Source organism: Choloepus didactylus, chromosome 4 (genome assembly GCF_015220235.1).
Source record: "Choloepus didactylus isolate mChoDid1 chromosome 4, mChoDid1.pri, whole genome shotgun sequence".
Lineage (NCBI taxonomy): Eukaryota > Metazoa > Chordata > Mammalia > Pilosa > Megalonychidae > Choloepus > Choloepus didactylus.
Genome location: NC_051310.1, coordinates 39531355 through 39544961, shown reverse-complemented (window position 1 = coordinate 39544961; position 13607 = coordinate 39531355). Strand labels below are relative to the sequence as shown.

At 41.3% G+C, this 13607-nt stretch overlaps 1 protein-coding gene across 9 annotated transcripts in view; it reads left to right on the top strand.

The window, feature by feature from the left end:
* Positions 1–6454: 6454 nt before the first annotated feature.
* The window catches only part of PCNX1 (pecanex 1), a 206691-nt gene continuing 199538 nt past the window's right edge, over positions 6455–13607 (top strand). For 5 of the 9 annotated variants that reach the window (XM_037832388.1, XM_037832395.1, XM_037832394.1 and 2 more), the window contains exon 1: positions 6455–6627. In XM_037832388.1, the coding sequence (XP_037688316.1) occupies positions 6475–6627 (153 nt within the window). In that variant the 5' untranslated portion in view covers positions 6455–6474. The remainder of the gene's footprint in view (positions 6628–13607) is intronic. The other 4 variants (XM_037832397.1, XM_037832396.1, XM_037832390.1 and 1 more) reach the window with 1 other exon arrangement.

Below are 13607 nucleotides of genomic sequence, written 5' to 3'. Positions count from 1 at the left end.
ATCCATATCAGTTACTTAAAAGTTACCTCAATAGTCTACTGGCTGCTTGGAAATCTATCTTTTAGTACCAAAAGATGGAAAATAGTGAGTGTTTATACTGTCTCTAATTCAGAGATTCCCAACCTTGGGGGTATTTTTCAATAACCTATGTATAGATGTACCATAACTTAGAAATCTATATTTTTAGAAGATTGTGATTTAGATGGCTCAGGGACTATACACTGAGAAACATTTGATACAGGACTTGAGACATAATGAATTTAAAGGATGGAAATGCTGAGAAAAAGGGAGTGAAAAAATTGCAAGGACAGGGAGGTTTTACATGGCACCATGATTTCTACTGATTTATTTTAGAAACTTAATCCTGAATATATATCATTCTCCTAGGATATATACAAAATATGCTATTTGTTCATAATTAGAAAATGGTTATATATGTTAACAGGCTGAACCCCAGAGACAACTGGCAAGGTAAAAAAAAAAACAAAACAATACAAAACATACAAAAACTAGTATGAAATACATTCTCATGTTTTCCATAAGGAAAGCTGTAAAACTATCCTAGAGAAAGATCTTTTTATTACATCATTGGAATATTCATTTTTGTCACTAGACAATCAAGACTAAATGCAGTGAGTCCACCAACACTGCATTCCCCAAGATTCTTCACTTCTGCTTGGGCTCCTTGAATTGGGGCTAGGAATAAGTTAGAAATTAGCAGAATTTGGATTGCAACCCATATTTATTTTCTTCCACAACCCATGGCTCTTTCTACTACTGAGCACTGCCTTCCGACTAAGGAATATTCCTGGTACTCCTCATCAAAGACTGAGGCATCCAGCCTCCTAAGGTGACAACTTTCTCTTTTCTGCATAATTTCAGGGGAGATGCTGTAGATGACATTAGTAGCTACTAACAGGAGTGAGATCTCCAGAAATCTCCCAACCGGGAGATGCCAGTTGGTCTCATAGGTTCTGGTGGAATTATGCTACCATAGGTGAAACAACCTCTTTAATTTGATGAAGCTAAACACACCAGATCTCTAACTGACACAGAAGACTCTTTCAATATCAAAATACAGGAAATAATGTGTGTATATTGTTTCTACCTCAAGGATTCCCAATATTTGGGGAGTTTTGCAATATCTACATACTTTGCCTTTCCTTACATTGCCCTGCCCCAAAAGTGGTTTTGTGTGAGTTTAAGAAAAGTGAACTGGGTTTCTGAGCTATAACAGAAGAACAGAAAACCATAGTGAAAATTACTGAACTAGTTAGCACTGATTAAAACGTGTTTAAAAGCACTCATCATATGGATTTGACATTAAAAAAAGAGCGGAAAGAGTGGACAGAGTTGAGATTACCAAGAAAGATGATTTCCTAAGGAGTGACTAAGAAGAAGGCTTTTTTTTTTTTTTTAAACTTATTTAGCTCCATATTCAGATATTGGTATTTTATAATTATATTACGTAAGATTTAAGATTTGGGAGATTCCCCCAACCCTTTAACATTTATTCTCCTGATGTGATATAAAGTGGTATAGAGCAAATGAAGAGAATTAGGGAAGAATTCTAGGGCACCTCCCTTCTCTTCCAAATTCTTTTCACCTTTAGTTAAGAATTTCTCAGGGTTCCCACTAGAATCTATATTTCTTACCTTTTATCTGATCTTCTAAGCTGGTGAAATGCTTTTGAATGTCGAAGAGCTAAAAATGAAAGCTAAAGCATTAAAATCTCCCATTGGAAAGTCATTGGTTTTTGTTTTGCTTTATTCAAGTTACATTGTCTAAGGGTCAGATGATCTTTGCAGCTTTTTGCTAGGCATGGTAGGATACACTGAGAAGCATCACCCTTGAGCAATATATAGTTGGAGGGATGTAAGGTAATATAAAATTAAGTGCTAAATGAGTGGAACATACCTATGATTTAAGCTGTTCAAAAAAATTATATGAATGGGGTTGGAGTAGCAAAAGTGGATTTTAGCAGGCAGATGGAGGTGTAAGGGTTTTTAGGTAAGGAAGAGGTGTCAGTAAGAGGAAAGAGGCAGAAATTAATAGACAGTTGGGGTGTACGCTGATAATCACCAGTAAAGAGAGAAGGGTTCGTGCTGGAGAGTAGTGGAGGTTAATTAGAGAAAACAGTGATTCAGGCTGGGGGGTGGGCATGAATGTCAGGCTAAGGAGTATGACTTTAGTCCTATAGGCAACAGAAGGGAATTGAAGGCTTCTAAGAAAGGAGGAGCATGAGAAAAGTGTGTTCAGGAGATTAATTTAATGATGGAAGATAGAATGAGTTTGAAGAGGAGAGACTGGTGGTAGTAGGAAGCTGTTGGGATAATTTAAGTATAAATTGATGAGGACATCTACCAGGATGGTTGTTCTGGCAATGCAAAGGGAAGGTCAAGGAGGAGAAAGACTATTAGAAGAACCTTGAGAACCATGAGGGGCTGGGAGGAAGGTAGCTAGGGGAGATATATGAGGACTCAAGTGTGCTGGATGATTTGGAAAATGTTCGTTTCACTGCGAGTATAAAAAAGAACGGCTGGTCCAGAATGGAAGGAAGATTTGGATTCCTACTGCTCTTCGGTTGGTGGCAGGATATGTGGGCTATAATGTCTAAAGTAGATAACTGCCTCACCATAAACTGATCAAAGCTGCAGTTTTTATATCTCTGATCCAAGACAAGCAAGACAAGGCTTGGCTGGGGTCTTAAGAAGGTTTTGTACACTCAGCTTTGTCCTTGTCAGTCAGGAGAGAGCATCTGTTATTAGAGCATTTCCAGTCCTCAAGGGGCCTACGAGCTAGCCAAGAAGTACAATTTTAATAGGATTAGCTGAAAGATGAGCAAATGTCAGGTAGTGGTTGGTTGTATGCCATGGCCGCTAACTTTGACATGCTAAGTATATCATTATTAATAGCTTTTATGTATGGCTAATAGAGCTAACACTTAGCAAATTACACTCCTTAGTTTTTTCCTGTTCTTATGTATTATGGGCATATACGATTACCTTGGGCAAACCATTTAACCTTTGTGTGTTTTGGCTTCCTGTTTATAAAATGGGAAGCTTGTTGTGGCAGCATTTATGAACATTTTGAAAGTTACTGTACCCTCTTCTGTGACTGAGTCAGTCATTTGGAAAGGTCAACCTTTTCACTGAATTCTCAGTGGCTAACTTCCTACATCAGTTAATTAGCATTTTTCTAAAATGTTCATGCCTATCCAGAGCTGAAAGCTGTGGTCTATAACTGCCTTTATTTTATTTTCTGGGCCTGTCCATCCTGCTAGCCCCTTTTTGTCCAGTGATTAGTTTCATATGACTCCCATTTCTAGGCACTAGGATCAATTCCAGACATACAGGAGGGGAATTAAGAGTTCTATATTACTGCTCTGGAACCTCAATACAAGTCAACCACTAACTCAGTGTGAAATTAGGTCTCAGTTTTAGGTATTAGGATCCAGCTTTGTTTCTAAGTTTCACTCTGTCCCACAGATATGATCTTTGGATACTTGTTTTATTTCCCTTAGTCCAAGTCTTTCCCCTCAAAATCTTCTGTATATCTGCACAAAGACTTGAATTCTACTTGTTTTTGTCAGTTTCCCTTAGGGAATGGGGTCCAGACCTGGCAGAAAGCTCTAAGGCTGGCCTTATTATAAGCAACAGATTTCTTTATTAATGCCTGCCATGATTTCCCAATTTTTGCTTGCTCCTGGATCTTCCAGCTGTCCATTGGCTTACAATGCTCGCATTCTCTCTGTTGAACCAGCCTGATGCCGGCTGTCTTCCTGGCCTGCTGCCGGTTACATATCTGTCTTCAGGCTGCACATCCATCATGCCAGCTGGGTCTGCCTCCAACTTCATGGATGTATCCAGTCCTACTTTTGATTTCTTCCAGTCCACCTCGCCCCTATTGCAATTAATACTTTTATATTCAACTACAGCAGATATTTGCAGGTATGGAAACTGATGTGGTGGTGGAATTTTACCTTTGTTTACATCCTTGTGTTGGAAAGCTTGGGATCACTTCCAAAACTTGCTCAGAGAACTTTCCTGTATCCCTTAGGGGAAATGAATAAAAACCTGACAACTTGTGTGTATGGCTAAGCCTCAGGGCCACTATTTTAATTGAAAAACTGCATTATTTAGTGTTCTAGTTTGCTAATGCTGCGGAATGCAAAACACCAGAGATGGATAGGCTTTTATAAAAAGGGGGTTTATTTGGCTACACAGTTACAGTCTTAAGGCCATAAAGTGTCCGAGGTAACACATCAGTAATCGGGTACCTTCACTGGAGGATGGCCGATGGCGTCCGGAAAACCTCTGTTAGCTGGGAAGGCACGTGGCTGGCGTCTGCTCCAAAGTTCTGGTTTCAAAAAATGGCTTTCTCCCAGGACGTTCCTCTCTAGCAAGCTTGCTTCTCTTCAAAACGTCACTCACAGCTGCACTCCATTCAGTCTCTTTGAGTCAGCATGTTTTATATGGCTCCACTGATCAAGGCCCACCCTGAATGGGTGGGGTCACATCTCCATGGGAGTATCCCACCAAAGTCACCACCCACACCTGGGTGGGGCACATTCCAAGCAAATCTAACCAGCACCAAAAGGTCTGTCCCACAAGACCACAAAGATAATGGCATTTGGGGGACACAATACATTTGAACCGGCACATTTAGCATTAATTTTGCTTTTTGGCATACCAATATATTTAAAAGTATATTCTGGCCAGTTTTCATTTACTTCTTTCAATTTCAAGGTATCTCATTGGAACTCTGGCTTTGTGGCTATAAGGAAACAAACCAATCAGGCTGGGCATGGTGTTTTATAAAGGTAGTTTCAAACTTTAAGGTGCATTAGAATCCTCTGGAGGGCTTGTTAAAACAGAATCCTGGGTCTCACCCCAAGAGTTTCTCTGGAGTGGTGCCTAAGAATTTGCATATCTAACAAGTTTTCAGGTGACGCTGATAAAGTTGGTCATGAGACTACACTTTGAGAACGGGTCATAAATTTATATTGGCCACAGGTAACTGGAAACTGCTGAACAGTTTTTGACCAGTGTGTACTCTTACCTGACTGGATGAGGTGGAAAGTGCTCAGAAGCAAACTTCCAAAGTTCAGTCCATGTGGTTAGGATGACGAGCAGTTTCAGAGTTATTCTCTATCACTCATTACTTGGGCACGTTTAGTCTCTTTGAGCTTCAATTTCTTCATCTATAAAATAAGGATAGCCCCCACCTGCCACCTTACAGGAGTGTTGTGAAAGCCAAATCAAATGGGCGTGAAAACGTTTGAAAAACTGTGAAGCGGTATAGCACTGGGAGGTATTACTATTGTTTTTCATTTACCTTCTTAAAATGTCACCAGTTTTTTTTTTTTTCTTCTCGTTTTCCTCATTAATCATAGCAACTTTAATCCAGGAATATAGAGTATCTTCATTGCTATAATAAACTCAAACTTCAAACTTAAATAAACCAAGTCAGATAGGTTATTCTTCAACACCGTGTACAAATAATGAACCTGTCCACCCCACTCTTTTATATCTCGTGCAACTTATATTAATTTATCCATCTTTGGAAATACTATATGCCCCCAATTCTTACCTATGGACCTCCAGCCCACTCCAAAGGTCAACACAATTCTTGCTCAAGTTGGGTGTGTTGGTGACCTTTCAACATTATCATCAACCGTACCCAATTCTTTTGGTCCTTCAGTGAATATCTCAAACGTGAGCCTCAATTATTTCTAGGTCTCTAGTAAATACCATAAAATGTCAGCCAAGATGCTTCCTCGAAGAAAAAAAAGGTCTGTTTGTTTCCGAGTCAGAAAGACTCTGCTTAGGGTTTGGTAAATGAACATGCCAAGTTCGTTTACTAGATGCGCAACGGGCTAGCGTCCACGTTTCCCACCTCGGTGTAGCGGGCCCTCCCGGGCCCGGATCAGCGCGCGCTTTTCGCCGGCGCCGGCAGGAGGCGCCCGCGACGCCCGAGGCGCTGCATTCACTAGCGCGGAGCGGACAGAGGAGGCGGAGGGAGAGGGGAGGCGGAGCTGGAGGGGGCGCGGCTTCCTCCCCGACTCTCCCGGGCGTCGGACTTGCCTCTCCGCCCGGCCCAGGGCTGGTGGCTGGCGGGGGTCGCGGCGGCGGCGGCGGCGGCGGCGCTGGCGGGCCACGGGCGGCGGGGGCCTGGCTCCAGCTCCGGGTGTTAAGAGACAAGATGGCGGCGGCGGTCTGGAGGCCGGTCTCCTCCTCTTTTTCGTTCTCCTCCTCCCCGTTGCTCGCCTCCTCCTCCTCGGTCTCCTCCTCCTGGTTCGCTGCCTCCTCCTCCTGCTGCAGCACTAGCGACCGCCGAAGCGCCGACCCGCTCTCCCCGAGTTCCGAAGGGGGATAGACCGGGCAGCTGTAGGCTCCGGCGACCGAGGCAGAGCTGGGGCCGGGGAGGGGACGGCGGCGGCGGCGGCGGCGGCGGCGGCGGCGCCGGGTGGGGATGGGGTCGCAGACGCTGCAAATCCTCCGGCAGGGGGTGTGGGCCGCGCTCAGCGGAGGCTGGTACTACGACCCGCACCAGGCCACCTTCGTGAACGCGCTGCACCTCTACCTGTGGCTCTTTCTGCTTGGCCTGCCCTTCACCCTCTACATGGTGAGTGTGGGGGCGGGGAGGAGAGTGGCTTCTTCCCCCTTCTGGCTGGCAGGGAAGCGCCGGGTTTCCAGAGTCCCTGGCCCGGGGCAGGGTTTGCGCCCTCTTTCTTTTCCCGGTGAGCGCACCCCACTATCTTGCGCTCCCGTCCCCCCCATCCCCAAGGACCGTAGCCCCAATCGGTCTCATGCTCCCCTCCCCCACCTCTACTCCCCGCTGCTCTCTCGGGCTTCCCCTATTTCAGTGATGAAATGAGAAACGAATCAAAAGCAGCCATCCCCCCTCCAGTCCCCGTCCCCCCAACCCGTTTACTGAGTAGTAGTAGCTTCCTTGGCTCCCTCTTTGGGGGAGTGTGGGGGGGTGAGGGGTGTCCTTTACCTGTAGCCACTTCAGCATTTTTACCTGACTAGGTAAATCCCTGCTGGGACTCTCTTCCCTTGGTGTTTTGTGGTAGGCGCCGAACATTTTGCTCCTTAAAGAGACGCCGCATTTATTCTTGGCACGCTTGCTTATTTGCGCTCAGTTCCTCCGCTGCTTGGGCAACCCTTGGGCACTCCCTTCACCCGAGGCGGTTCTCGCTCCTCCTCTCGGGGGAGAATCCTTCCTTCACCTCGCCTCTAATCCGCGTGCGGAGCCTTTAGATTGGGAGAAGGATGTGCTTTGCTCTGTTTGGAATGTTATTTGTGGATCGCCCAGGCTCTTATTCGCTTCTAGGTGGTGGTTGAAAACCCAGCACTTAACCTTCATGCCTCCCCAAATCATTGTTTTGCTCACCACTACTTCCTTTCTGTTCTCTCCTTCATCAGTGGCTGCTGTGTTTCCAGGCCAGCTTTGTTGGGGGGAGGGAGCAGGGAAGATACGCAGGAATCTGGCTGGCATTTCTGCAGATTTGTTTGGGTTGGTTCAAGGCCTTTAACTGATAAGAAAAAGGAAAGTACTGCCTGTTGCTGAATTCGGTACGATCGGCTTCTCTGAATAGTCTGTTTTTTTTTTTTTAACTGTATTTTCACTGAAATTTGTAAAGCACTTTTTTTTTCTTTTTTTTTTTTTTTTAAGCACACCAGGTTAGGGTGGGGCCTTAGGGAAATAATGTGGAGAGAGATGATACTTAAGCCTCACTTAAATTTCTAACGTTACCGGAAGGGATAAAGGGATGGTACTCTCCACTCCCATCCTTTTTTTTAAAAGGAGAATTCCTTTGAATATATTTTTGCTAACTTGTTCTTCACGGAGCCAGAGTAAGAGTGATGGGTTAGAAGATCCGGGAATATGACTAAAAGAAGTGCCAAAGGTCAGGAAACCAAATTCTTCCCTAAGTGAAGCTCAGTTTCACTAATTGGGAAAAGTGCCTCCTTAGGGGAAGATGTGCTCAATTTCATATTTTCAAAAATTAAAATTTTTCATTTAGATTGTTTTGAAGGGTCTTATTGTTTGAGGTTAAAAAAAGTTTTTAAAACTGCTGATGGCTTATATAGGCTTTTTTTTTTTTTTAGAGGACTTGTTCAGTGTTGTCCCTTTCTGAAAATGTATCATTAAGAGTTATAATTTTCAACTAAGTCTGGCCTAGGGAGTTCTATTTGCACTACCCTGCCTTCCAGGGGTATGACATTATTAATGAACAGGTTAATTAGGTGTAAGAATACTCAGGCTGTCACAGAGCTTTCATAGCAGATTTCTCTTATAGCTACCTGAATTGTAAGTTTAAAACTGAAACTGATTCTTTAGATATTAGAATTAGTTGTTGTGTGGCAGTATAAGGTTTCTCTGTTAGCCCCTGCAATAAACTGTGATCATGGTTAAATCCCTGTGTAATTAGCAGACATTACTAAAGGAAATTTAGAGCAAATGGAAACCAATACATTGAGTTTACCTGCTTCATTTTGGGAGTTTATTCAGTTAAATTCAATTCTCAAATAAATATTTGAGCACCTACTGTGTACCAAACACTTTGCTAGGTTCTGGGAAAAAAGAATTTTCTTCTCTTTCTCATCTCAGTTAATGGAACACCACTGTCCCAAGCCTTGGAATTCTCCCTTAACTCCTCTCTTCCTTTCTCTCCACATCTAGTCCATCAGCAAGTCCTGTGGATTCTACCTTAAAACCCCCTAGAATCCAACTGCTTATCATCACCATCATCACTTCCTTGGTTCCAAGCCATCATTCTCGCTCCTGAATATTTGCAGTATCCTAAATGAGGCTCACCACTTCCATTCTTTGCTATCTATCCTCCAAGCAGAAGGTTCTGTGCTCAGAACCTGCGCTCAGACCCTCTCCTCCCATGTGACTCTATTCCCCCCACCCACAGACACACACACATCCCCTTCTTGCCATTTTCCCACACAACAAAGCATGTCTCAGGGCGTTTGCACTTGTTCTCCCCCTCCAGATATCTTTGTGGGTTGCTCCACTTATTTCAGGTTTCTCTTACATACCATGCAAGGCCCTTGCTGTTACCCTCTATAAAATAGTAACTTCCCCAGCTCCTACAATACTTCCTACAATAACCGCCCACCCCCGGAAAGTGTGTGATAAGAAACCTGTGTTGTTTTAGGCCAAAGTTGTGATAATTTGTCACCTAATATACTCCCCCAACTCATATGGGCATCAAAACCTAAGCCCTGAGACTTCCAAGATCTCTTCTTGCCCTAAGGGCAGCCACAGCACCAATTTATAAGATCACCACTCTGGTTTTCAGTTGGCTTCTTGTTTTGAGCCCCTAGGAATTTTCCTTATCTTCTTTAGTAATTAGCTGTGCATTTACGAAAGTCTGTTTTGCTTTTTTTCCCCAAAGTTTCTTTTTTTAGTAATTATTTTTGTTTTTACAGATACTTCCCCTTCCCAAACCCTCCTTCCCCCTTCTAATCCTTTCTATCTCTGTGAATTTGCCGTTAGAAGTCATCTCTTAAAAGTGATGTCATACGATTTTTGTTATGTCTTGCTTATTTCACTGAGCATAATGTTTTCGATTTGCGGTGTGTCTCATGACTTCATTTTTTTCATATGATCATCAAATAATATTCTGTTATATGTATGTACCACAGCCTCTTCATCCATTCATTTGTTAATGGACACTTGGGTCGTTTCCAGTTTTTGGTTTTTGTGAATAATGCTGCCATAAACATTGGTGTACAACTATCTGTTTGCCACCCTGTTTTCACTCTCTTCTGGTATTTACCTGGAAGTACCTCTTTTTAAATAGCACATATCACTAGTTGGTGTATATTTACTTGTTTAATGCCTCTCTATTAAAACACTAGAGTATAAGCTCTAAAAGGGCAGGGATTTTATTTTGTTCACTGCTGTATTTTGAGGATCGAGATCAATGCCAAGTATATACTCAGGTATTAAATGAAGAATAGAAATGAATAAGTCATAGCTTCTTCCTTTGAGAAACTTTTAACCTGGAGACAATGAAAATTACAAATATTAGAACTATTATGAAAGGATAGGTACAGAGTGTCCCTGAGTTTATAGTCAGGGGATTGATACTAATTTAGAGGTCGCCAGCAAAGAGGATTTGTAAACAGTTCAGAAAATAGTCCAGTGCTACTTATTGTATTGAGTTAGATAGCTTCAAGTATTTTCTTAAAGTAAAGCAAAATGCAGCATTATGTTAAAATAAAATCTCAGCCGGCCATAGATTATTATTTGTATGTTCTTCCAATAATAACTACAAGTGATAATGACTGTTTAAGTGTGTATATATAGATTATTTATCCCAAACTCTGTGTCCTTGTTTTACTTTTGAGGATACCTGAGGCTTAGCAGTCAGTGACTTCTTTTGTGACCATAGACAGGATTTACCAAGGGCTTTTTGAAGCCAAAGCCACAGTAGAGGCTGCCTTTTTTTTTTTTTTTTTTTTTTTTTTTTTAAGGAGCTTAAGTCAATGAAGAAGTTGAATGTTGAGTCAGGAACTCTTGGGCCTATTTGAGTATGATTCAAAAACTTGCTGTCTGTTACAGTGTTCCTGTTTGCTAATGCTGCCATTATGCAAAACACCAGAAATAGATTGGCTTTTATAAAGGGGGTTTATTTGGTTGCAAGGTTAGTCTTAAGGCCTTAAAAGTATCCAAGCTACGGCATCAACAATAGGGTACCTCCACTGAAGGATGGCCAATGGTGTTTGGAAAACCTCTATTAGCTCCAAAGGCATGTGGCTGGTGCCTGCTTGCTCCCAGGTTGTGTTTCAAAATGGCGTTCTCCGAAATGTCAGCATCAGCTTTCAACGGCTGTCTTCAAAATGTGTCTCTCAGCTGCAGCACTAAATTCCTTCTGTCAGCTCTTCTATATGGCTCCAGTGATTTAATTAAGACCCACCCTGAATGGGTGGGGTAGCACCTCCATGGAAATTATCCAATCAAAGTTTTTGCCCACAGTTGATTGAGTTGCATCTCCATGGAGCACTCAATCAAAAGGTTTCAACCTAATCAACACTAATACATCTGCCCCCACAAGATTGCATCAAAGAACATGGCGTTTTGGGGGACATAATACATCCAGACTGTCACATACAGCTTTTGTGGATGCTTCAAAAGGTAGAGTTCATGGTTTCTCAAGAATCCAATTATAGGGCTTTTAAGAAATGAAAATCAAGAAGCAATTTTTTCCTTCTTAGCTATCATTGTCCATTCTGTTTCCTTTATGGCACTTACCCTGTTTTATCTTGTTATAATTATTTTTTTACATGACATGCCACAGATGGTGAGCTTCTTGGGGGTGGGCAGCATTTTCATATGGTGGAAAGCAGACTGGAATCAGTGTTGTTTTGATTTTTGAGTCTTGGCTCTGTTATTGATTATGTGTTCTTGGGGCAAGACTCTTCACCTTTCCAAACCTTGATTTACTCATTTGTGAGATATTTCATGGGTGTTTTTTAAGAAAATATTTATGAAATATAAGATATTATTCACCTAGAGTGGCTTTTGGTAAATGTTATTTGAAAGAATGGCTAATTAGAATAGTGTTTCTGCTATAAAGTTGTATGTCTGGAGGACATTAGACAGTTCTGGATTTATTAAGTCAAACCGTTATTTCTATATTGCTCAGCATATTGTTTTCTTCTGTAAAGAGTTATATCCCTAGGTGATAAAATATAACATTAAAATATATTTACATAAGTGGTTATTCAACTCTGATGAACGTCAGTCATTTGGACATGTTAAAAATGAGCACATGCCCGTTCTGATTCCATAGATTTCGAGTGTGGCTCAATAGTCTGTATTTTATGAAAACTCCAAGTTAGTTTAAGGAACTTGGTCAATATACCCCTAATTCCCATCCCCTTACTTACGTGCCTACTCACCTTAACTCTTGACTGTCTCATAGGCATCTCAAAAGTATTGTGTCTAAAATCACTTTTGATTCCCCACTAAACCCTTGCACTCAACTTCTCACTTAATGGCATCATCTTGTATCTAGTTGCTCAAACCATCCCCTACTTCCTTGCCTTATGAGCAAATCTTACCCGTTTACTGCCACAAGATCTCAATCCTCCCTTTCCACCCCCTAGTCCATGCCATTTTTTGTTTGTGCTGCTACCCTAGCCTCCTTATTTGTCTTCTGCTTCTATTCTTACCACTTTACAACTTTTTCCACATGGTAAAAGAAAGAAATCTGTTCATGTCACTCCTGCTTTTACTATCCTTCAGTGATTTTCTTTTGCACTTAGAATAAAAGCCATATCCTTAGCAAGGATATGTAAATTCTGGCATTTGCCTACAGTTTGTCCAGTTTTCCCATTGTGCTGTAGTCGCATTGGCCTTCTTTCTGCTACTTGAATCTGCTGAGCTTTTTACCCCTCTAGGTCTTTGCACATGCTGTGTCTTCTGATGGAATATTCTTACCTCTTGTGCTTTGTAAGACTGGCTGATGATTTTTCTTTAGGGCTGGGCTTCAGTGTCTTCTCCTCAGAGAGACCTGACGTGATAACCATGTATGTCATTTCATATTGTAAATTTCTCCATAGCACTTATTACAATGTTGCTGTCTCTAACATTGCCTTCCTCCCTCAATTGCTTGTAAGTTCCATCAGGGCAGGGACCATGTTTGATTTATTCATCAGTGTATATCCCGTGTCCACTCTTGTCTTTGGCTCATATTAAGCTCTGAATAAATACTTGTTAAAAGAATTTTTTATTATATGTTTTTAATTATAGATGACCCTTCTTTAGACTTATCAACTTAACTAGGGTGTGGGGAGAAATGTGGAAGTCTGTATTATATGGTGGAGACACATCTTCCTTGGGGGTTAGATTCAGTGCCCGTGTGAAAGATAAATAGAGACTTACTGAAAAATGAAATACAGAATGACTCTTGAAAAACCCTTAAATTTTTTTGAATATACAAATTTGTGCCATTATACATACATTTATATACATAATATATGCAGTTATGTTACTCCATTTGGAGAGAGTGTATTCAGAAACTAAACCATTCAAATAAAATTTATGAAGGTTTCAACTTTTCCTTCCTAGTTACCTTCATTATCGTTATTAATAGGTGATTTTTCTCATACACAGAATGATAAATCCTTTATTAGTGAAGACTTCTCTGTGGCCTTCAAGTATTTTCTTTCTCAAATATGTAAATGTATTTTAAAGATCAATGTAAATAAGATATAGTTAAGATGACTAGAACAGGAATTTTCATATTTAAAAATTAACAGTTAAACGTGATCATTTACTACTAGAGTATTTTCTGTGTCCATTAGGAAAAGTTCTATGAGTAGTTGACCTATATCCTGTGCCTTTTCTTACCGGTATTTTCAGTATTATGAAAAATGTGGAAATAAAAATAGTTATTTCCATAATTGGCTATGGCAGATATATAGCTCTCCTTTCTCTATCACTTATAATAAAGGATGCACTGTCCAAAGATGTTTTACCAATGAAGTTTCCAAGAAAGCAGCCATATTTGTTGACTTATAAAAAGTTTGTGATTCTACAAAAATGGCAGTTGATTCCTAAAATGTTTTAGGGTCCTC